The sequence below is a fragment of the Patagioenas fasciata genome, chromosome 14 (genome assembly GCF_037038585.1).
Source record: "Patagioenas fasciata isolate bPatFas1 chromosome 14, bPatFas1.hap1, whole genome shotgun sequence".
NCBI classification, from domain to species: domain Eukaryota; kingdom Metazoa; phylum Chordata; class Aves; order Columbiformes; family Columbidae; genus Patagioenas; species Patagioenas fasciata.
The window spans coordinates 17,883,051-17,907,580 of NC_092533.1; the positions used below are offsets into that span (position 1 = coordinate 17,883,051).

At 55.2% G+C, this 24,530-nt stretch overlaps 3 protein-coding genes across 3 annotated transcripts in view; 2 read left to right on the forward strand and 1 right to left on the reverse strand.

The window, feature by feature from the left end:
• Window positions 1–24,530, forward strand: part of LOC136107651 (uncharacterized) — a 207,289-nt gene that overhangs the window by 121,995 nt on the left and 60,764 nt on the right. The gene's annotated exons all lie outside the window — the stretch shown is intronic.
• Window positions 320–3,716, forward strand: LOC139829120 (protocadherin gamma-B5-like). Its single transcript, XM_071814868.1, has one exon. It carries the CDS (start codon window positions 1,168–1,170, stop codon window positions 3,670–3,672), a length of 2,505 nt encoding a protein of 834 aa, XP_071670969.1. The 5' UTR covers window positions 320–1,167; the 3' UTR covers window positions 3,673–3,716.
• Window positions 8,919–14,108, reverse strand: LOC139829125 (uncharacterized). Its single transcript, XM_071814896.1, has 3 exons — window positions 14,097–14,108; window positions 12,723–14,028; window positions 8,919–9,110 (listed from the first exon to the last, which is right to left on the reverse strand). The coding sequence occupies exons 1-2, from the start codon at window positions 14,106–14,108 to the stop codon at window positions 12,748–12,750; spliced, it is 1,293 nt and encodes a 430-aa protein (XP_071670997.1). The 3' UTR covers window positions 8,919–9,110; window positions 12,723–12,747.

Below are 24,530 nucleotides of genomic sequence, written 5' to 3' on the forward strand. Positions count from 1 at the left end.
CTGCAAATTCCTTGTTCCTTGTGGCAATTTCCTTGGTTGATTTCAAGTGAGGTCCAGGCATTGTATTGAGGAAGAGGGTGGAAGAGAAGTGAACGTACATGTTGTTGTAACATGTTGTACATGTTACATTTAGGGAAGCAAAGATGATCAAGGGAGTGGAACATCTCCCTTTTGAGGAAAGGCTGAGGGAGCTGGCTCTCTTGAGCTTGGAGGAGACTGAGGGGTGACCTTATTAATGTTTACAAATATATAAAGGGTGAGTGTCAGGAGGATGGAGCCAGGCTCTTCTCGGTGACAACCAACGGTAGGACAAGGGGTAATGGGATCACACAGCAACCTTGTGGCCTCCTCAGTCTAAGGAGGGTTAATCTCCAATGGATCATCGCGTGAGAACCTTTCTACTGCACGTCCATGTTACTAGATGTGCATATTTACCTCGTTCCCTAAAAGAGCTAATTTTGAATAGGTAGTTCTAGCGTTTCCTTTCCACAAGAGCTTCTCCTAGGAAGAACACTGCAGCTACTGCTCCTCACAGCCCGCGGACTGAAATAAAAGTGCCGGCAAGCGTAGAGTTGGAATATGTCATATACTTGCTGTACAGTGTACCTATTTGTACTTAGCTTTGCTCTGCTATACGAAGTCTGCTCAATCTTCCACCGCTCGGGAACACGTTCTCCCGCCAGACTCTTCACTTCCACGATGAACTGAGCTGCCTGGTTCGCCTTGCCAGCGATATGAGCAAACTCGCCAAACTGAAAGCCGAATCTCGCTTTTCCATAGCCGATGGCACCGACTCGCGGCAGTTGCTGACAGCGCGGCTCGGAGCGCACGGACCGAAGCCCCAGCCGGCATCAGGCGGCTGCGGTGTCGTCGCGGCACCTCCGGGTGCCGCTGTTGGCCGAGGCGGAGCAGCGCTGGTGCCGGAACCGCAGCCCGAGCCGCCGCAGCGTCCTGCCCCCACAGGCTGCTCGCTCGCCCGGTGCCGACGAGAGCAGCAGCGGCACGGGCAGCAGTGGCGAGAGGCGGCGCGGACTGGGGAGCAGCGGCGTCAGAGCCGGTGCCCACATCTCTCCCTGACCTCCGGCGGCCCCTGCGCTGTTTGCAGAGAAAGGCTGGGAGGAGAAAGGACAACGGCAGGAGAGAGAAGCGCGGCGAGCGCTGCCGAGAATGGGGGGAGGGCAGAGGCAGAGGCGGCGGCGAGCAGGCGGGCAAGTGCTGCTGCCCGTATTGCTCCTTGGAATGTGCTGGCGGGCGGCGGCGGAGCGGCTCCGCTACACCATTCCCGAGGAGCTGGGCAGAGGATCGCTGGTAGGGCCGCTGGCGCGGGATCTGGGGCTGAGCCCGGCCGACCTGCCAGCACGTAAGCTGCGGCTGGCGTCTGCCGCGAAAAGGCAGCTGAAATACTTCACGGTGAGCGGGGAGAGCGGGAACCTGTACGTAAGCGAGAGGCTGGACCGGGAGGAGATGTGCGGCGAGGCGGCGTCCTGCTCCGTCAGCTTCGAGGCGCTGGTGCAGAACCCGCTCAACGTTTTCCACGTCCAGGTGGCCATCCAGGACATCAACGACAACGCCCCGCGTTTCTTGCAAGACAATTTCCAGCTGGAGATCAACGAGCTGACTTCTCCCGGGGCCCGGTTAGCTGTGGGCGTGGCCGAAGACGCGGACGTGGGCAGCAACTCTCTGCAGGGCTACGAGCTGGAGGCCAACGGGTACTTCGCGGTGGAGGTGAAGGAGAGTCCGGACGGCAGCAAGTTTGCGGAGCTGGTGCTGCGCCGCGCACTGGACCGGGAGCGCGAGCCGAGCCTGCGTCTGGTGCTGACGGCACTGGACGGCGGCGACCCGCCCCGGAGCGGCACCGCCCAGCTCTGCATCAACGTCACCGACGCCAACGACAACGCGCCTGTGTTCGTCCAGGACCGCTACCGCGCGAGCCTGAGGGAGGACGCGCCGCTGGGCTCGACGGTGTTGAACGTCTCTGCGTCAGACCCGGACGTCGGGACCAACGCCCGCATCACATACGGTTTCGGGAAGATGCCGGCTAAGGTGCTTAAGAAATTCACGGTCCATGCAGAGAGCGGGATGATCACGCTGCAGGAGGCTCTGGACTTCGAGGACACGCGAGGCTACACGCTGCTGATGGAGGCAAAGGATGGGGGCGGTCTGGTGGCCCAGTGCAAAGTAGAGATAGAGGTGTTGGACGTGAACGACAACGCGCCCGAAATCACGATACTGTCGGTGTCGAGCCCGGTACCCGAGGACGCACCGGTCGGCACGGTGGTGGCCCTGCTGAACGTGAAGGACCCGGACTCCATGGAGAATGGGGAGGTGTCATGCGAGCTGTCGGGCGAGGCGCCGTTGTCGCTCGTGGCGTCGTCGATCGGCTCATACAAGGTGGTGACAGCGAGCGCGCTGGATCGTGAGCAGGCGGCCGAGCATAGCGTGACGGTGGTGGCCAGGGACCGGGGCCGGCCGGCACTGTCGAGCAGCACGGCACTGGTGCTGGAGGTGTCGGACGTGAACGACAACGCGCCGGTGTTCGAGGAGGCCGCCTACAGCGCCTACGTGGCGGAGAACAACGCGGCGGGCGCGCCGGTGCTGCGCGTGCTCGCGCGTGACCCTGACGCGGGCGCCAATGGGCGCGTGAGCTACTGGCTGGCGGGCGGCAGTGTGGGCGCAGCAGAAGCGGCGGCGTACGTGTCGGTGGAGGCGCGGAGCGGCGCGCTGTACGCGCAGCGCTCCTTCGACTACGAGCAGTGCCGCGAGTTCGCCGTGGTCGTGCGGGCGCAGGACGGCGGGGAGCCGGCGCGGAGCTCGACGGCGACGGTGCGCGTCTTCGTGCTGGACCGCAACGACAACGCGCCGCGGGTGCTCTGGCCGGCGACGGAAGCGGGAGAGAGAGTGCTGGGGTCGGCACCGGCGTTGGAACCGTTCGAGGTGGTGCCGCGTTCGGCCGAGGCCGGGTACCTGGTGGCCAAGGTGGTGGCGGTGGACGCGGACGCGGGGCGCAACGCGTGGCTGTCGTACGAGCTGGTGCAGGCGTCGGAACCCGCGCTGTTCCGCGTGGGGCTGCACAGCGGCGAGGTGCGCACGGCGCGGGCCGTGTCGGAGAGGGACGCGGCCAAGCAGCGGCTGGTGGCCGTGGTGAAGGACCACGGGCAGCCGGCGCTGTCGGCCACGGCCACGCTGCACGTGGTGCTGGCCGAGAGCTTGCAGGAGGCGCTGCCGGAGCTGAGCGAGCGGGCGGCGGGCGCCGATTCGCCGGCGGAGCTGCAGTTCTACCTGGTGCTGGCGCTGGCGCTGCTGTCCGCCCTGTTCCTGCTGAGCGTGGCGCTGGCCGTGCTGGCGCGGCTGCGCCGGGCCGGGCCGCCCGCCGTCCTGCGCTGCCTGGGCGCGCAGCGCTTGTCCGTGGCCGGCGCCGCCTTCCCGGCCGACTTCTGCGAGGGCACCTTGCCCTACTCCTACAACCTGTGCGTGGCTTCGGGCCGCGCCGTGGCCGAGGCCGCTTGGGTGCCGCCGCCGCTGCCCAGCCTGCCCGCGGAGGAGCTTCTGGGCGGGGAGTCCAGCGGGAAGAGAAGCCCGAGCAGCAACGCCGGCGCGGGAGAGCCGCCCGCCGACCCCGACTCCCCTCAGGTCTGTGAGCCCGCGCGGCCCTTGTCTCTCAGCCTTCCCTAACCTTGTGGTGGTGCTAGGGGTGTGTTTACTCTTGGTTTCTCTGTTTTGCTATTTATTACCCATCTATGTTTCCAGAAAAGAACATGAAACAATCCCTTACCGCCGCTTTATCGCAGCCAGGCCGCGAACCGACACGTTCTTCTTCATCAGCTGTCCTTCTTGTAATTTAGTTGGGGTTGGGAGGTTCTTGCCTGTGTCACTTCTTTTTGGTTCGTTATAATTTTCCCCTTACTACTTAGAATTTTTCCTTCTTATCTGTTGGCACAGTCTTCTGATTTGCATTTAATATGACACATATGGTGTACTAGCGGCTGAAGGTTCAGGTTCAGCTAAAACGTTTTTAGTACGAAGCTTGTGTTGTCTGTAAAGCAAATAACGGTGGAAATGGATACTGACTGTATACAGTGATAGTCGCTAATTCTACACTACAGCTCGGGAAAATGGGGCTGTTGGTTGGTGTTGGAGACTTTTGTCGCCGAAGCGATCTACTTGGATCTGTTTATGGTTAAACAAAACTACTTTGATTACTGCTGTTTCAGCGGTCGATTCCCAAAGGATAGTGCGTGTGACTCCATGTATGAGAAAGTTATAGAATGTTCCTGCGTCTCTGCCATGTACACTCCCATCTTTGAGGGAAGGCCAGGGCAGTAATGGAAGTGCTGAGGATACAGAACTATTTTTTAAGGTATTATTTATCTGAAATATTTCTGCAGTTATTGCTCATTCTTCCCCCACCCCCCCTTTTTTTTAGTGTTCCTGATTTGTGTTTTTCTACAGTGGTTAAGTGTTGAGGGGGGAGGAAAAAACTCTAAGATTCGTGCTTCGTGGTCCATCTTATTGTGTCACATTTGTGTCGTACTTCGTTTAACGTGAAGATATTTTGTCATGTGCATGTACATCACCACCCTTTCCTGAGTTACTTTAGAATGGAGTTCAAAGTCCTAAGTGTAACTACGGGCTGTAGTGCAAGGTTCTAACCTGAATTCTGAAATTGTGTTGAATAGGAGGGATGAAATGAGGCTGATTCTGAGCAGCCGCCGATGTGCAGGTGAAAAGTAACGAAATTAAGAGCAAAGGCTGAGGAAGAGGTAATGGAGACACAACTGCTGCAAAAGCAGTGCAAATAGGTGGTGAAGATTTTGCTTTTGGACTAATTGCATGAGATTCCTAATGTTGTGCAGGTCATATTAAGAGAATGTTACATCTATATGGTACCAATATGACAAAAATATATGTTCCTGTGCGGCGGGAATAACAAAACTACGGGACGCCGCTGGTCGTGATCAACTCGAGCAAGAAAGAAGAGGTCGGCTGGAGAAAAGCCGAAGCAGGAGATCACTCACCGCTGGAGAACGGCAATGTCTCCGTGGCCACTGTCTGGTGGAACAGGCCGTGCGGGCAGCGTTCGGTAGCGCTCGGTGGCTGCAGTGCCGGGAGGAGGCTGCGGGCGCCGCTGTTGACCGAGGAGGAGCGAGAGAAAGGCCGGAGCGCTGCAGGCAGCCCCGCCCGCTGTAGCCCGGCCCACTCGCTCGATCGCTGGCTCGGCGGACGGACGGTCTGCGAGCGTTCCCGCGGTGCGGAGCCGTGCTGCAGCGAGACGGAGGGGCCGGCGGTAGCGGCCGGGAGCGGCGGGTAGGGTCCGAAGCAGAAGGAGGCAGCGAGGAGAGCTGCCGTTGTTGGTGCGGTGCCGGCGGGTCCGTGGCGTAGATGTGGGCGGCAGGGAGGCGCTGGAGCCGGTGGGAGCGAGCCCTGCTGTGGGGCGTGCTGGTGGCGGCGTGGGAGGCGACGTGGGGGCAGCTGCGCTACTCGATCCCCGAGGAGATGCCGAAGGGCTCGTTCGTGGGTGATGTGGCCAAGGACCTGGGGCTGCAGCTGCCGGCGCTCGGCGATAGTGGCGTCCGCATCTTGGACAAAGGTAGAACGCAGTATTTCGCCCTGCATGGAAAGACGAGACATTTGGTGACGGCGAAGACGCTAGACAGAGAGCAGCTCTGCAAGAGTGTTCAACAATGCGTGCAGCGTTGTGAGGTGTTATTAGAGGGAGAAATGCATATTTACGAAATCGAAGTGGAAATCACGGACATTAACGACAACGCCCCCACTTTCCGAGAGGCAGAATCGGAACTGAGTATAAGCGAGACGACAGCCCCGGGCTCGCGGTTTCCCTTGGCCCAGGCTCATGACCCGGACTCGGGACTGAATTCGGTGCAGAGTTACGAGCTAAGCGGCGACGAGCACTTCTCGCTGGTCGTGCAGGCGGGTCCCGGCGGGGATCAACATCCCGAGCTGGTTCTAGCGAAGGCGCTGGACCGGGAGGAGTCGGCGTTTCACGAGCTGGTGCTGAGAGCGAGCGACGGCGGCGAGCCAGCGCGGACGGGCACGGCGCGGATCCGCGTGTCGGTGCTGGACGCCAACGACAACGCACCCGCGTTCAGCCAGGTGGAGTACACGGTGCGTGTGCCGGAGGACGTGCCCGTGGGCTTCACTCTCGTCATGGTCACGGCCACCGACGCCGACGAGGGGCTCAACGGATGCGTGAAATACTCGTTGAACAAAATCACAGAGATAGTCTCGAAGAGTTTCCAGCTGGATGCTGAAACGGGAGCAATCACGCTGGTGCGGAGCCTGGACTTCGAGGAAGGCGACTCGTATGAACTAAATGTGCAGGCACGGGACGGCGGGGGCCTTTTCGACACGGCGAAAGTGCTGATCATCGTGACTGACATAAATGATAACCTACCAGAAATAACAGTGTCATCGGCGCTGAGCGAAATCTCGGAAGCCGCCCAGCCGGGGACGGTGGTGGCTCTGCTGCACGTGCAAGACCGCGATTCGGGCAAGAACGGCGAGGTGCGATGCTCACTGAACGGGGATGTCCCGTTCCTGCTGCGCAGCTCGCGAGGCAGCTACTATAGTGTGATGACGGCTCGGGAGCTGGACCGGGAGCAGGTGTCGGAGTACAACGTGACGGTGCGGGCGACGGACGGCGGGTTACCGGCTCTGTGGAGCAGCACGGTGCTGTGGCTGCGGGTGCTGGACGTGAACGACAACGCGCCGGTGTTCGCGGAGGCGCGCTACAGCGCCCGTCTGCCCGAGAACAACGCGGCGGGCGCGCTGGTGCTGAGGGTGCGGGCGTGGGACGCGGACTGGGGGCAGAACGCGCGCGTGCGGTACCGGCTGGGGGAGGGGCGTGTGCGGGGCGTGCCGCTGTCGTCGTACGTGTCGGTGGAGGCGGAGACGGGCGCGCTGCACGCGCTGCGCTCGTTCGACTACGAGGAGGTGCGCGAGGTGGAGCTGTGGGTGCGGGCGGAGGACGGCGGCGCGCCGGCGCTGAGCAGCAACGTGTCGGTGCGGCTGGTGATCGTGGACGAGAACGACAACGCGCCGCAGGTGCTGTACCCGCCGGCGGCGCTTGTGGCGGGCGCGGGCTGGGCGGGCGTGGAGCTGGCGCCACGCTCGGCGGAGCCCGGGGCGCTGGTGGCCAAGGTGGTGGCGGTGGACGCGGACGCGGGGCAGAACGCGTGGCTGTCGTACGAGCTGGCCAAGGCGACGGAGCCGGGGCTGTTCCGCGTGGGGCTGCACAGCGGCGAGGTGCGCACGGCGCGCTTTCCGCTGGCCCGCGACGCGGTGCGGCAGAGCCTGGTGGTGGTCGTGAAGGACCACGGGCGGCCGGCGCTGTCGGCCACGGCCACGCTGACGGTGGTGCTGGCCGAGAGCGTGGCCGAGCTGCTGGCGGAGCTGGGCAGCGCGGCATCGGCGGCGACGCCGGGCGAGCCGGCCGGCAGCCTGACTCGCTGGCTGGTGCTGGCCGTGGCGGCCGTGTCCTGCCTCTTCCTCGCCTTCCTGCTGCTGGTGCTGGCGCTGCGCCTGCGGCGCTGGCGCCGCTCGCAGCTCCTGGCGGCGGGCAGTGGCGCCCTCCGCGGCGTGCCGGCCTCGCACTTCGTGGGCATCGACGGCGTCCGCGCCTTCCTGCACTCCTACTCGCACGAGGTGTCGCTCACGGCCGACTCGCGCAAGAGCCAGCTCCGCTTCTCGGGCGCCAGCTGCTGCGACACCATCCCGGCCCGCCCGCCGCCCGACGAGCCCGCTCCGCTGCTCGGGGAGGACCCCGCTGCTCCCCCGGTGAGTTCCGATGGCCGCCCTTTCTCCGTGACGCTTCCCTCCGCTGCTGCCTTACCCTTTCCCCGCCGTGTTCTGCTGCGTCCTGCCTAGGGAGGTTTGATTAAAGGGAAGGCAAAATCTTTGTTCGTCAATGCGCTGTAACCTGGTGGCTCTTTCGTCGGGGAGTTGAACTTGGGATCATTGCTCAGTGTCACATTTGGTGTTGCAGGCAGGAGAAGTGGGGTGCTGTTGGCTTGAATTTCGTTTGAGGAGGAATTTGGGTTTTGATCACATGCTTGATCATTTCTCATTTTTCCTCTCAGAACTTTTTTTCTAGACATTGTTCGTTCTTTTGAACGGTTCTGTTATTCACAAATTGAAATTCGTGTTTTTAGCACCTTCAGATGTCTTCTCGATATAAACAGCTGTATCCTATCACCAATTACTAACCGAAGCATTCGCAAGCAGTGGAGTACTCCCGACTCAGTGCTCTCCTTAAACAAAGATAATAACTATGTGAGGGAGTTCCTCTCCTTGTAGTTTGAGCATCCTGGAACATGCATAATTAGTTGAGATTTTTAAATATATATATTATATGATATATTCATTTATTATAATATATATTTTTAATATATTTTTAATATGAACTTTGTTCATTACAAGCTTATTCTCATACTAGAAATCATGCCCACAGGTGCCAAGACTCTGTGTTTATATTTGGTTACTACATATCGGGTAAAGAATCCTGCTTTTGAGACAACAGTACAATAGTGATGTATGTTGAAGATAAATTGTTTGGGGAACTGGCCTTTTGATGACACGTGACTGTAAATTTAGAGGGTCAAAGAAAACCATGCAAGGTGTGAAGGGCTGGAGATGAGACCTGCGTGAGCTGTGTGAGAGAGGCTATTGAAGGACACAGGAGATTTACTCCAGCTGTACTTGGAGACCTGGGAGGTTATTCCTGTGCAGTGGCATGTTGCCATCGGTTTTGAACAGCTTAATTCTGGACTTATTACAAATGTCATAATGGGAGCTTTGGGAGGAACAAACTGTGTACTCATTACCTGCTAAATAACTGAACTATCTATCTTCTCTAAGTACCATAATATAGAAGAGTCTGTTGTCATCCCTTCTGTTCTGGAGATGTTATTTTCATGCGTTGCTTGTTATAGTGATCTGAAGGTGGGCCTCTGTATCTGGTAACGAGTGGAAGGGTTTATTGCTGGCCTTTAGAATGAGTCTGAAGGTGTCTTGGTTTTGGATATCGTGCTCCTCACATTCCATCTGGCCAAGTTGTGGGTTCACCGGTTTGCTTTCTTATTGCATGATGTTTCCTGTGAATGACAGTTATTGTACACACACTGTATGTTAAAATTTGAGCATTGTGAGCCTTCCAAACTACCCATGTGCTGAATAGGGGTCATGGTGTCTTTGAGCTGATATTTGGATGACTGGGTTATTATTTGACCTGCATGTCACTTATGCATGTGAGAAAATTGGAAGTCTAATTGAACATCTCTTTGCAGGCATTGATGTTGTGATCCTTATTCTCAGATCAGGAGAAGCTGTACATGCAACTTTTCTTTCAGTGCTGTCCGTGTGTAAAGCTAGCTTTTCTACTGCAAGGTGCTTGGGTAGGGAGAAAAATTCTGTCTGTCCAGAGATAGGGCAGGGGAAAACATTTGCTGTGGTATAGTTCAAAGTGTCTGAAAGACAGCTTTAAAGGTTGTGGTTTTTTCTAGTCATTAGATGGGGCCCACAATACTGGTTTCATGTATTTCCCCTTTTTTATTCTCCAAAGAACCGAGGAACTGTGCCTACCATCTGTGATGTGAGATCCTGTGTGAGTCTCCTGTGAACTTTTTACCAACTAGATGCCTTTCTTGTGCACCTGCTACAGTTGGCATAACCTGAAATGTTAAGCTATGATTCCTTCACTTGTGTAAGTTTCCCATTCTTGCCTTGTTTGTTGTCCAGGTCTAGAACACGGCCTCATTGTGTGTGGTGACCCTGAAAACAGTAAATGTTCTCTTTAATTGTTGAGCTGGGGGAGCGGTTTACACCCATACCTTGAGGGAGTTCAACTTCCAGGACAGAGACTTTGATACGTTTAGGTTTCCCTACCGTGTCACTGAATGAAATGCTCTTTCACCTCTGGCTGTCACAGTCAGAACACTGGATATTGTCTATGATTCAACTAGAGGCTGTGAGTGTAGAGTACGGAGGGTGTGAGGATGGATTCTAACCATGAAAATGGGTGGGTCAGTGTGGTTTTGACTGAGCAATGTTTTGATTTCACGGCTGGTGCCAAGGCCCACGCTGTGTTTGCTGTGATCCTGGATTCCCTGTCCTGACAGGCAGTGGTAGTTCTGTAATCCTAAAGTGTTTGCACAATAACTGTGCATGTGGAATGGTGATCCATGTGTAGATGGCTTATAGTTCCTGTGTGGAATCTTTATCCATCTGTATCTCCCTGTAAGTTTGCAATGTAGACTTAGTTCATAGCTGTAATTATACTTCCTTTCAGGTCTTTGTTTCCTGAAGGTGTGATTTGTTTTCCCCATTTCTGGACAGTGCTTTTGCATTTGAAAGTGTGAGTGTTGTTTTGCAGGAAATACTTCCTTCAACCATCTCAGACAGAGTTTTAGTTGTGAGGAAAATGAAGTAGAAGCTAAAAGATAATCAGTTCTTCTTTCTCAGAAGATTTAGCTAGAGAACAATGATAAGGTGTTTATACATATGGCATCCTATCTGTGGGACATGAGTAGGCCACATATTAGAAGAATTGCTGAGAGCTGATGGCTGTTTCTTAAAATGAAACCCCCTGTATTATAGTCCAGAGTGAGTCTTTAGGGTTACACTTGCAGCTTGAGGCTTCAATGACTTCCAGGTTCTCTCAGGAATGGATTTCAATGCCTGTAGTGATGTCTTAAAAGTCCTCCCAGGAAGTTTCTCTGACAACACTTTCTTCTCTAATGCTTCCTTGCCTTGCTTGTCTGATTTATGGCTTTAGTTTTCTTTCCCTGGTCTCCTATGTATTTAGCTTTACCTTTAATTATCAACATAGCTTCATCGAGCTACGTGTCAAGTGTGCATGCCTCTTGCTCATGCTGCAGTGAATGCGAAAGGCAGATTTGAGACTGCCTTTCTTTTCAGTTATTGTGGATGGATGATATATGACCACAAGTAGGATTTGTATCTCTATGGAACCATGTGTGTGATAGAAGAGAAAGTAGATTCCCCTTAAGACAGGGGTGTGGGATTGTTGTTCGCATTACAGCTGGTGTACGAGGCAGGAGAAATGAGGTTTTCATTGCACAGTTGTTATTTAGGATGAATGCAAGCCAGTACTGGAAATGAAAGGTAAAGTCATCTGTGCCTGCTTTAGGGTGGGTCTTGTCTCATGTGTCAGAGTTGCTCACACAGCCGGTTCCTCAGCCAGCAGTGACAGCAGTGTCAATTTTGTGTACCAGAATGCAATGTGTGTTTTCCACGTTGGAGGTACTTTTTCCTTAACTGGGAGGCCGTTCCCACATGTTGCTGCAAATTCCTTGTTCCTTGTGGCAATTTCCTTGGTTGATTTCAAGTGAGGTCCAGGCATTGTATTGAGGAAGAGGGTGGAAGAGAAGTGAACGTACATGTTGTTGTAACATGTTGTACATGTTACATTTAGGGAAGCAAAGATGATCAAGGGAGTGGAACATCTCCCTTTTGAGGAAAGGCTGAGGGAGCTGGCTCTCTTGAGCTTGGAGGAGACTGAGGGGTGACCTTATTAATGTTTACAAATATATAAAGGGTGAGTGTCAGGAGGATGGAGCCAGGCTCTTCTCGGTGACAACCAGTGACAGGACAAGGGGCAATGGGATCAAACTGGAACATAAGAGGTTCCATTTCAATTTGAGAAGAAACTTCTCCTCAGTAAGGGTAACAGAACACTAGAATAGACTGCCCAGGCAGGTTGTGGAGTTCCCTACTCTGGAGACATTCAAACCCGCCTGGACGCCTCCCTATGTAACCTTATCTGGGTGTTCCTGCTCCTACAGGGGGATTGGACTAGATCATCTTTTGAGGTCCCTTCCAGTCCCTAACATTCTGTGATTCTGTGATTCTAAAGTACATGTGTGCCAATGAGCACTGATTGGTCACCTTGGTGGTGATCCACCACTGTGCTCTTCCGAAGGCAGAGTGGATTTTGAGATCTGAGTGTTTCCAGACAAAATCTTGTGCTTATAGTTTCTATAAACCTCTTCTTTGGCCTTCAAACTGTGGGTGAAGCGTTAGAAAGAAGAGAGCATTGTCGCAGTTTCTGCTGAGCAGCATTACAAAAAGTATGGCACTTCAAGAAATGTAATTATATTCTTGCTGTGAAGGGTTATTCACTTATGCTGTTTATGCCACCTTACAGCTTCTTTCATGTTGTTATCTGTTGTGTAGCAGACAGATATGTCTTAGTATCTTTTGATACTAAGTGTTTAAAAGTGATGCAAGCAGCGTAGGGAAAGGAGTAGAAGCATTCTTAACAGTGCTACGGGTTGGAAAGCTTGCTTTCTCCTTCTGTGCTTCTTACCACCTAGTGAGCACATTCTGAGTCTTACAGTATTTGGAATGATTTTGTGAGAACGAACTTGCTGACCCCAAGAGGCCTGTTCACACAGCAACCTTGTGGCCTCCTCAGTCTAAGGAGGGTTAATCTCCAATGGATCATCGCGTGGGAACCTTTCTACTGCACGTCCATGTTACTAGATGTGCATATTTACCTCGTTCCCTAAAAGAGCTAATTTTGAATAGGTAGTTCTAGCGTTTCCTTTCCACAAGAGCTTCTCCTAGGAAGAACACTGCAGCTACTGCTCCTCACAGCCCGTGGACTGAAATAAAAGTGCCGGCAAGAGTAGAATATGTTGGAATATGTCATATACTTGCTGTACAGTGTACCTATTTGTACTTACCTTTGCTCTGCTATACGAAGTCTGCTCAATCTTCCACCGCTCGGGAACACGTTCTCCCGCCAGACTCTTCACTTCCACGATGAACAGAGCTGCCTGGTTCGCCTTGCCAGCGATATGAGCAAACTCGCCAAACTGAAAGCCGAATCTCGCTTTTCCATAGCCGATGGCACCGACTCGCGGCAGTTGCTGACAGTGCGGCTCGGAGCGCACGGACCGAAGCCCCAGCCGGCATCAGGCGGCTGCGGTGTCGTCGCGGCACCTCCGGGTGCCGCTGTTGGCCGAGGCGGAGCAGCGCTGGTGCCTGAACCGCAGCCGGAGCCGCCGCAGCGTCCTGCCCCCACAGGCTGCTTGCTCGCCCGGCGCCGGCCAGAGCAGCAGCGGCACGGGCAGCAGTGGCGAGAGGCGGCGCGGACTGGGGAGCAGCGGCGTCAGAGCCGGTGCCCACATCTCTCTCTGACGTCCGGCGGCCCCTGCGCTGTTTGCGGAGAGGGGCTGGAAAGAGGGAGGGCAGCGGCAGGAGAGAGAAGCGCGGCGAGCGCTGCCGAGAATGGCGGGCGGGCAGAGGCGGCGGCGAGCGGTCGGGCGAGTGCTGCTGCCCGCTTTGCTGCTGGGCTTGTGCTGGCGGGCGGCGGCGGAGCGGCTCCGCTACATCATCCCCGAGGAGCTGAGCAGAGGTTCGCTGGTGGGGCCGCTGGCACGGGACCTGGGGCTGAGGCCGGCCGACCTGCCAGCACGTAAGCTGCGGCTGGCGTCTGCTGCGAAAAAACAGCTGCAATACTTCACGGTGAGCGGGGAGAACGGGAACCTGTACGTGAATGAGAGGCTGGACCGGGAGGAGATGTGCGGCGATGCGACGTCCTGCTCCGTCACCTTCGATGCGCTGGTGCAGAACCCACTCAACGTTTTCCACGTCGAGGTGGCCATTCAGGACGTCAACGACAACGCGCCACGCTTCCTGCCAGACAATTTCCAGCTGGAGATCAACGAGCTGACTTCTCCCGGCGCACGCTTTTTTTTGGGCATGGCAGAAGACGCGGACGTGGGCAGCAACTCTCTGCAGGGCTACGAGCTGGAGGTCAACGGGTACTTCGCGGTGGAGGTGAAGGAGAGTCCGGACGGCAGCAAGTTCGCGGAGCTGGTGCTGCGCCGCACGCTGGACCGGGAGCGCGAGCCGAGCCTGCGTTTGGTGCTGACGGCGCTGGACGGCGGCGACCCGCCCCGGAGCGGCACCGCCCAGCTCTGCATCAACGTCACCGACGCCAACGACAACGCACCCGTGTTCGAGCAGGACCGGTACCACGCCAGCCTACGGGAGGACGCGCCGCCGGGGTCGACAGTGTTGAACGTCTCCGCCTCCGACGCGGACGCCGGGACCAACGCCCGCATCGCGTACGGCTTCGGGAAAATGCCGGCCAAGGTGTTTAAGAAGTTCGTGGTGGACGCGGAGAGCGGGACGATCACGCTGCAGGAGGCGCTGGACTTCGAAGAGACGCGATCTTTCAGCCTGGCCGTGGAGGCGAGGGACGGAGGTGGTCTGGTGGCTCACTCTAAGGTGGAGATCGAGGTGCTGGATGTGAACGACAACGCGCCCGAGGTGACACTGACGTTAGTATCCAGCCCGGTGCCCGAGGACGCGCCGACCGGCACGGTGATAGCTTTCCTGAACGTGAATGACCTGGACTCCGATGAGAACGGGGAGGTGTCCTGTGAGTTGTTGGGCGAGGCGCCGCTGTCGCTTGTAAAGTCGTCAGGCGGCTCGTACAAGGTGGTGACGGCGAGCGCGCTGGACCGGGAACAGGCGGCCGAGCACCGCGTGACGGTGGTGGCCAGGGACCGGGGCCGGCCGGCGCTGTCAAGCAGCACGGTGCTGGTACTGGCGGTGTCGGACGTGAACGACAACGCGCCGGTGTTCGAGGAGGCCGCCTACAGCGCCTACGTGGCGGAGAACAACGCGGCGGGCGCGCCGGTGCTGCGCGTGGTCGCGCGGGACGCAGACGCAGGCGCCAACGGGCGCGTGAGCTACTGGCTGGCGGGCGGCAGCGCGGACGCGGCGGCGTACGTGTCGGTGGAGACGCGGAGCGGCGCGCTGTACGCGCAGCGCTCCTTCGACTACGAGCAGTGCCGCGAGTTCGCCGTGGTCGTGCGGGCGCAGGACGGCGGGGAGCCGGCGCGGAGCTCGACGGCGACGGTGCGCGTCTTCGTTCTGGACCGGAACGACAACGCGCCGCGGGTGCTCTGGCCGGCGCCGGAAGCGGGAGAGAGAGTGCCAGGGTCAGCGCCGGCGTTGGAGCCGTTCGAGGTGGTGCCGCGTTCGGCCGAGGCCGGGTACCTGGTAGCCAAGGTGGTGGCGGTGGACGCGGACGCGGGACGCAACGCGTGGCTGTCGTACGAGCTGGTGCAGGCGTCGGAGCCGGCGCTGTTCCGCGTGGGGCTGCACAGCGGCGAGGTGCGCACGGCGCGGGCCGTGTCGGAGAGGGACGCGGCCAAGCAGCGGCTGGTGGCCGTGGTGAAGGATCACGGGCAGCCGGCGCTGTCGGCCACGGCCACGCTGCACGTGGTGCTGGCCGAGAGCTTGCAGGAGGCGCTGCCGGAGCTGAGCGAGCGGGCGGCGGGCGCCGACTCGCCGGCGGAGCTGCAGTTCTACCTGGTGCTGGCGCTGGCGCTGCTGTCCGCCCTGTTCCTGCTGAGCGTGGCGCTGGCCGTGCTGGCGCGTCTGCGCCGGGCTGGGCCGCCCGCCGTCCTGCGCTGCCTGGGCGCGCAGCGCTTGTCCGTGGCCGGCGCCGCCTTCCCGGCCGACTTCTGCGAGGGCACCTTGCCCTATTCCTACAACCTGTGCGTGGCGCCGGGCCGCGCCGTGGCCGAGGCCGCTTGGCTGCCGCCGCCGCTGCCCAGCCTGCCCGCGGAGGAGATTCTGGGCGGGGAGTCCAGCGGGAAGAGAAGCCCGAACAGCAGCGCCGGCGCGGGAGAGCCGCCCGCCGACCCCGGCGCACCGCAGGTCTGTAAGCCCGCGCAGTCGTTGTCCTTCAGCCTTCCCTAATCTGTTGCTGGCGGTAGTGGGCTTTTCGCTGTTCGTTTTCTCTTTTGGCGGTTATTTCCGATCCATGGTTGTATATAGAAATGAACTAATGCTGTACCACCGGTCTTTTGGTAACAGGCTGTGCGAGCTGGCACTTCCTACCTCATCAGGTGGTCCTCTTCTTGGCTCCGTTCTTGCCTATGCTATTTTTGCTGTGATTCAGTTTTGTGGTTTTTTTTCTTAGTAGCTGGCACGAACTTTTGGTTTGGGTGTATTATGAGAAAAATGTGATCATACACTCATCTTTCCTGTTAGAGTTAATATTTTGTCTCTACTAGCTAGACTGTTTTTAAGAATTAGTTTGAAAAGAATGTCAGAATTTACCGATGTTTTGGTTGTTGCCAAGGAGACCAAAAAGCTTTTCGGGACCTGGGCACTCTCATTTCAGGAAGAACAAGAGGAGATGAGCGAACGGCTATGTGGTGGTCCTACTTGTAGTTCGTTTAACATGAAGCTTTTTAAGATTTTTTCTTCGTTTCTTCTGTTATGTTCATTCTTATCGCTGCCTTCTGCTTTGTTAGTCTAGAATGGAGCACTAAGTCCTGTAAGCATAGCCCATAACCAAAAAATCCGAAGTGTTCTTGAATTGGAGGAGAAAATGGAGGTGCAGCACGTTGATTCAGAGCAGTCTCCGATGTGCTGCTGAAAAGTGACAAGGTCAAGAGTGAAGGGTCGTCCCTGATGTGGTGTCTTTTGAAGAAGGATCTTCATCGCTGGCGTGTGATATTGTTTGTGCTTGGGAAATTCATGTGGCTAGTGGTGTTCCAGAATGTGTCGGTATTTAAACAAGAGTTCCTGCTGCTTGAGTTAATAAGCCTTTTTCCCCGGGGTTATGAATATTACGTTTTGAATTACACAGCCTGTTTTCTTTTGGTGTCCTTGTACCAGTCATTCAACAATACCGCTAAAAAAATTCCTGGTGGAGATTGGGGTTTTGTACAAATGCGAAAAGACTGCTAATATTCGGCACCTTAAAATAGGGAGATATTTTATAATAAATAGATGGCCATTAGCAAGCAATGTTTCTCGTGCGGTAGAAATAACTCGCATCGTTAAAGAAAAGTATCACTTACAAAAAAGGCAGTTCTTCATTTCAGTGAGTATCTTCATTGCTGTTTTTTTTCTATTGGTCAGGATGTGGGGCATTAATGGGGCAACTTTAACGTGCAGAGAGGTAGAGAAACAAGTAATTGAAGCTCAATTGTTACAAAGGGTGTGCAATACGTAATGGAGATGTTGCCTTTGGATCGTGTAAGATCCGTTCATATTTTACTTTACATATATCACCATTACAAAAACGTTTTTTCCCGTCCGGTGGAAAGAAAGCAAACGACTCAGGAGATCACCGCTGCAGAGAAGCGAAATCTCCGTGGCCACTGTCCCGTGGCCGAGAGCTGCGGGTGGGACAGGCCGGGCGAGCAGCGCTGGGCAGCGCTCAGTGCCTGCAGTGCCGGGAGGAGGCTGCGGGCGCCGCTGTTGACCGAGGCGGAGCGAGAGGAAGACCGGAGCGCTGCCGGCAGCCCCGCCCGCTGCGACCGGGCTCGCTCGCTGACTGACTCGGCGGCCGGGCGGTCTGCGAGCGTCCCTGCGGTTTGGAGCCGTGCTGCAGCGAGGCGGAGGGACTGGCGGCTGCTGCCGGGAGCGGCGAGCAGGGGCCGAAGGAGAAGGAGGCGGGTGGGGCAGCCGTTGTAGGTGCGGTGCCGACGGTGCCGGGGCGGAGATGTGGGCGGCGGGGAGGCGCTGGGGTCGGCGGGAGCGAGCCCTGCTGTGGGGCGTGCTGGTGGCCATGTGGGAAGCGGCGTGGGGGCAGCTGCGTTACTCGGTTGCCGAGGAGATGCCGAAGGGTTCGTTCGTGGGCGACGTGGCCAAGGACCTGGGGCTGCAGCTGCCTGGGATCCGCGACCGCGGAGTCCGCGTTGTCTCCGAAGGTGGGACACAGTATTTCTCCCTGCACGGGAAGACGGGACATTTAATCACGATGGAGAGGATAGACAGAGAGCAGCTGTGCCGGCTGGTGGAGAAATGCATACTGCGTTGTGAGGTGATATTAGAGGGAGATATGCAAGTTTACGAAATAGAAGTGGAAATCACGGACATTAATGACAACGCTCCCAGTTTCAAGGAAACTGAGCTGGAAGAGAGAATGAGCGAGACGACAGCCCCAGGGTCGCGATTTCCCCTAACCGAGGCCAACGACCCGGACTCGGGACCGAATTCTGTGCAGAGCTACGAGCTAAGCGGCGACGAGCACTTCTCGTTGGCCATGCAGACGGGCCCCGGCGGGGATCAGCGTCCCGAGCTGGTGCTGGCAAAGGCGCTGGACCGGGAGGAGGCGGCGTTTCACGAGCTGGTGCTGCGGGCCAGCGACGGTGGCGAGCCGGCCCGGACGGGCACGACGCGGATCCGCGTGGCGGTGCTGGACGCCAACGACAACGCACCCGCGTTCAGCCAGGCGGAGTACACGGTGCGTGTGCCGGAGGACGTGCCCGTGGGCTCCACCCTCGTTATTGTTACGGCCACCGATGCCGACGAGGGGCTCAACGGGTACATAAAATACTCTCTGAAGAAGGCGACGAACTTGGCATCGGAGATTTTCCATCTGGACGTCGAGACAGGAGCAATCACGCTGGTGCGAAGCCTGGATTTCGAGGAAGGGGACTCGTACGAAATGGACGTTCAGGCACGGGACGGCGGGATCCTTTTCGATACGGCAAAGGTCACGATTACAGTGACAGACGTTAACGACAACGCGCCCAAAATTTCTGTGCGGTCATCACTGAGCGAGATCTCTGAGGACGCCCCGCCGGGGACCGTGGTGGCCCTGCTGCACGTACAAGACCGGGACTCAGGGGGGAATGGCGAAGTGCGGTGCTCTCTGGAGGGGGACGTCCCGTTCCTGCTGCGCAGCTCGCGGGGCAGCTACTACAGCGTGGTGACGGCTCGGGAGCTGGACCGGGAGCAGGTGTCGGAGTACAACGTGACGGTGCGGGCGGCGGACGGCGGGTCACCGGCGCTGTGGAGCAGCGCGGTGCTGTGGCTGCGAGTGCTGGACGTGAACGACAACGCGCCGGTGTTCGCGGAGGCGCGCTACAGCGCCCGTCTGCCCGAGAACAACGCGGCGGGCGCGCTGGTGCTGAGGGTGCGGGCGTGGGACGCGGACTGGGGGCAGAACGCGCGCGTGCGGTACCGGCTGGGGCAGGGGCGTGTGCGGGGCGCGCCGCTGTCGTCGTACGTGTCGGTGGAGGCGGAGACGGGCGCGCTGTACGCGCTGCGCTCGTTCGACTACGAGGAGGTGCGCGAGGTGGAGCTGTGGGTACGGGCGGAGGACGGCGGCGCGCCGGCGCTGAGCAGCAACGTGTCGGTGCGGCTGGTGATCGTGGACGAGAACGACAACGCGCCGCAGGTGCTGTACCCGCCGGCGGCGGCGCTTGCGGCGGGCGCGGGCTGGGCGGGCGTGGAGCTGGCGCCGCGCTCGGCGGAGCCCGGGGCGCTGGTGGCCAAGGTGGTGGCGGTGGACGCGGACGCGGGGCAGAACGCGTGGCTGTCGTACGAGCTGGCCAAGGCGACGGAGCCGGGGCTGTTCCGCGTGGGGTTGCACAGCGGCGAGGTGCGCACGGCGCGCTTCCCGCTGGCCCGCGACGCGGCGCGGCAGAGCCTGGTGGTGGTGGTGAAGGACCACGGGCGGCCGGCGCTGTCGGCCACGGCCACGCTGACGGTGGTGCTGGCCGAGAGCGTGGCCGAGCTGCTGGCGGAGCTGGGCAGCGCGGCATCGGCGGCGACGCCGGGCGAGCCGGCCGGCAGCCTGACGCGCTGGCTGGTGCTGGCCGTGGCGGCCGTGTCCTGCCTCTTCCTCGCCTTCCTGCTGCTGCTGCTGGCGCTGCGCCTACGGCGCTGGCGCCGCTCGCAGCTGCTGGCGGCGGGCAGCGGCGCCTTGCGCGGCGTGCCGGCCTCGCACTTCGTGGGTATCGACGGCGTCCGCGCCTTCCTGCACTCCTACTCGCACGAGGTGTCGCTCACGGCCGACTCGCGCAAGAGCCAGCTCCGCTTGTCGGGCGCCAGCTGCTGCGACACCCTCCCGGCCCGCCCGCCGCCCGACGAGCCCGCTCCGCTGCTCGGGGAGGACCCCGCCTCTCCCCCGGTGAGTTCCAATGACCCCCCTTTCTCCGTGACGCTTCCCTCTGTTGCTGCTCTAACCGCTACCCGCCGCGTTCTGCTGCGTCCCCCCTAGGAATGTTTGGTTAAAGGGAAGGACAAGCTTTGTTCCTCAATTCGCTGTGAGCTGGTGGATTTTGGTTTGGGGAGCTGGACGTGGGATCGTTGCTCAGGGTTATAGTTGGTGTTGGAGGCAGGAGAAGTGGTGCTGCTGCTGGCCTGAGTTTCGTTTAAGCAGGAGTTTGGTTTTTGATCACATGCCTGATTGTTTCTCATTTTCTTCCTCAGATGTGTGATACTGTTTTCCCAGACATTGTTAGTTCTTCTGAACGGTTGTGTTGCGTTAGTAACAAATCGAAGTTTGCGTTATTAGCACCGTCAGGTGTCTTCCTGACATAAAGAGATGCATCTTATCAGAAGTTACTAACCTAAGAATATGCAAGCACTGGAGCACTCCCGGTTCAGTGTTCTCCTTTAACAAAGATAATAACGATCTGATGGAGTTGCTCTCCTTGGTGTTTGAACATCCTGGAACACGCATAAGTAAGTTGAGGGGTTTTAATATATAAATATGATCTTTGTTCATTACAAGTCCATTCTTATCCTAAGAATCATGTTTCACACCTGCTTCATATCGGGTAAAGAACCCAGCTTTTGGGACAACAGTATGGTAGTGGTGTATATTGAAGAGAAATGGTCTGGGCAGCTGGCCTTTTGATGACAAGTGCTTGTAAATTCAGAGGGTCAAAGAACACCATGCAAATTGTGAAGGGCTGGATACTGTCTGTGATTCAATTCAAGGCTGTGAGTGTAGAGTAAGGAGGGTGTGAGGATGGATTCCAACCAGGAAAATTGGTGGGTCACTGTGGTTTTGTCTGAGCAATGATTTGGTTTCATGGCTGGTGCCAAGGCCTGTGCCATGTTTGCTGTGATCCTGGATTCCTTGTCCTGAAAGGCAGTGGTAGTTCTGTAATCCTAAAGTGTTTGCACAATAACTGTGCACGTGGAATGGTGATCCATGTGTAGATGGCTTATAATTCCTGTGTGAAATCTTTATCCATCTGTATCTCCCTGTAAGTTTGCAATGTAGACTTAGTTCATAGCTGCAATCAGACTTCCTTTCAGGTCTTTGTTTCCTGAAGGTGTGATTTGTTTTCCCCATTTCTGGACAGTGTTTTTGCATTTGAAAGTGTGAGTGTTGTTTTGCAGGAAATACTTCCTTCAACCACCTCAGACAGAGTTTTAGTTGTGAGGAAAATGAAGTAGAAGCTAAAAGATAATCAGTTCTTCTTTCTCAGAAGATTTAGCTAGAGAACAATGATAAGGTGTTTATACATATGGCATCCTATCTGTGGGAGATGAGTAGGCCACATATTAGAAGAATTGCTGAGAGCTGATGGCTCTTTCTTAAAATGAAACCCCCTATATTATAGTCCAGAGTGAGTCTTTAGGGCTACACTTGCAGCTTGAGGCCTCAGTGACTTCCAGGTTCTCTCAGGAATGGATTTCAGTGCTTGTAGTGATGTCTTAAAAGTCCTCCCAGTAAGTTTTCTGACAGCACTTTCTCTTCTAATGTTTCCTTGCCTTGCTTGTCTGATTTATGGCTTTAGTTTTCGTTCCCTGGTCTCCTATGTGTTTAGCCTTACTTATAATCACCAACATAGCTTCATCTAGCAATGTGTCAAGTGTGCATGCCTCTTGCTCATGCTACAGTGTATGTGAAAGGCAGATGTGAGAGTACCTTTCTTTTCTGTTACTGTCAGTAGGTTATATATGTAAACATGACCTCGTGTGTGTGATAGAAGAGGGGAGGAGATTCCCCCTAAGACAGGGGTGTCAAACTCATTTTCACCAGGGGGCACATCAGCCTCATGGTTGCCTTCAAAGTGCAAAATTTAATTGTAGGACTGCATAACTCTAATTTGAAGACTGTATAAATAGTTTGATATAATGAGTTTGACACTCTCACCCTAAGTCATTAGTTTGATGACCCAGTCTCTGTTGAATGACTCTCTTTTAGTTTGGCCATTTATCATTCATTTGCTTTAGAATCACAAAATATCAGGAACTGGAAAGGACCTTGAAAGATCATCTAGTAAAATCCCCCTAATGGAGCAGGAACACCTGGATGAGGTTACACAGGAATGTGTCCAGGCAGGTTTTGAATGTCTCTAGACAAGGAGACTCACCTCAGAATGGTGGGGACCAGACAAATGTACCTTCCTTCTTGGTGTGATTGTAGTGTGTTATCCTCTTGTTATTTCTTTTTGCCAGTTCTGAGAACATCAGAAGCAAACCTGCAAGTTGTGTAGGGTTGGAGAGAAGATGGGAGCTGGCAGGAAGGAGTGGGGGGTGAGGTGGTGGTGCTATACAAGAACAGATGGTCATTTCCTCGCCTGTCGTGTTTAAAACAAGCATGTGCTAATGGAGTACCATGCAATTTGAGTTGATTCTGCACAATAACTTTGGCCTAAGAAATGTTATTCCAACTGATCCATTAACTTCTGTATATTTCTAACTCTTCCCTTGCTGCTTGTCATAAGCTTCTTGTTGTGAGCTTGTCTGATCAAACTGGGAAGGTCACATCTGTTCTAGTTGTCTGAGTGCAGGTGCTTTTCCTGTACACACCTTTTCTCTGCTGCTTCTCTGCCCTTTCCCCACCATATTGTGCATCCTGCAGAGGGAGGTTTGGTTACAGGGAAGGCAAAGCTTTGTTTTGCAATGCACTGTGTGCTGCTGCTTCATGCTCTGGGGTGATGAATGTGGGATTGTTGCTCAGCGTTAGAGCTGGTGAAGGAGGCAGGAGAAATAGGGCTTTCATTGAACAGTTGTTATTTAGGATGAATGTAAGCCAGTATTGGAAATTAAAGTAGAGGTGCCTGTGCTTGCTTTAGGGTGGGTCTTGTAGTCTCATGTGTTGCTCACACAGCCTGTTCCTCAGCCAGCAGTGACAGCAGTGTCAGTTTTGTGTACCAGAATGAAGTGTGTATTTTCCACATTGGAGGTACTTCTTCCTCAACGGAGGCAGCATTCCCAGGTGTTTCTGCAAATTGCTTCTTGCTTGTGGGAATTTCCTTGGATGAGTCCAAATGAGCTCCAAGTATCGTGTTGTGGGATAGGGTGGAAGAGAAGCGAACGTACTTTTGGTAAGAGTTACATTCTAAAATACGTGTGTGCACATAAGCACTGGTTGGTCACCTTGGTTGTGATCCATCACTGTGCTCTTCCCAAGATGGAGTGGAGTTAAAGAACAGGATGTTTGCAGACTGAATGTTGTGCTTATAGACTCTATAAGCCTCTTCTTTGACCTTCAAACTATGGGTAAAGTGTTAGAAAGAAGAGAGTATTGTCATGGTTTCTGCTGGGATGCCTTAAAAAGAGCATGACACTTCACCAAATATATTCTTGCTCTGAAGGGTTATTCATTTATGCTTTTTATACCACCTTACAGCATCATTCATATTTTTATCTGATGTATGGCAGCACTTGATCTTTTGATACTAAGTGTTTAAAAGTGATGCAAACAGTGTGTAAGGAAGAGAGTAGAAACATTCTTAACAACGCTACTGGTTAGAAAGGTTGTTTTCTTCTGTGCTTCTTACCAGCTGGTGGGCACATTGTGAAGCTTACAGTACTTGGAATGATTTTGTGAGGACGAACTTGCTGACCAGAAGAAGCATGTTCACATGGCAACCTTGTGGCCTCTTCAGTCAAAAGAGGGTTAACGTCCATTGGATCGTTGCTGTCCTGTGGGCACCTTACATCTGCTTTACCATTCATCATCATGTCTTTTACAGAGATGATCAGGCAGCGCTCCAGCTGACTGTAGCAAGTATGTCCTAATGCCGATATAATGTTCACATCTTGCTGGGTAGCATTTCACACAGAATTGCACTATTAGATATATACAGGTATTTTCATTGTGAATGGTTTATTAATTCCAGGTTTTCTAAAACCCTGTTGTTCAGGACTTTATTTATCATTACTGTCTTACAACACATTCTGATTTACTGGTAATTATTTGAAATGTATATAAGCAGTACCTTAGAAATGCAATCACAAATGATGACAAAGGGCAAGGTTCTGCATAAATACCTGCTCAATATTGATAAGTGGCCTTCTTGTCTTTGTCTCTCCATCTGATGTAAAATGCGACTACTTCTTTGTGAGAATGGCCTAGTTGCTGAACAAGAGCCTGTTTTCACAGAAATATGTCTGGCCATTTGCTGATAATGGCAACGATGGAAGAAGCTTGTGAAGGAGACACAGAGTCCTTTAGTCCATGCTTCTGTATGTTTTGAGGGAGCAGTGTGAAAAGCATAATCAGGAACTGAGTTGTCAGCAGCAAACTGTGAATGAGCACGGAAGTCATACATGGAGTCATCTCTTGTTTGGATCAACCAGAGTTTAGGGAAGTCTGCTCTACCTGTAGTTTCCAAATTCGTGGTCAGTGTAGTTCTTCAAATTATGCAGCTGGTCATGATGTGCCCTGCTCTCTCCATGGTCATGAAGCAAAATTTGTTGCTTTGCAGAGACTCTTGCATTCTGTGATTTTCTTTGATTATTGATGAGAGATCATG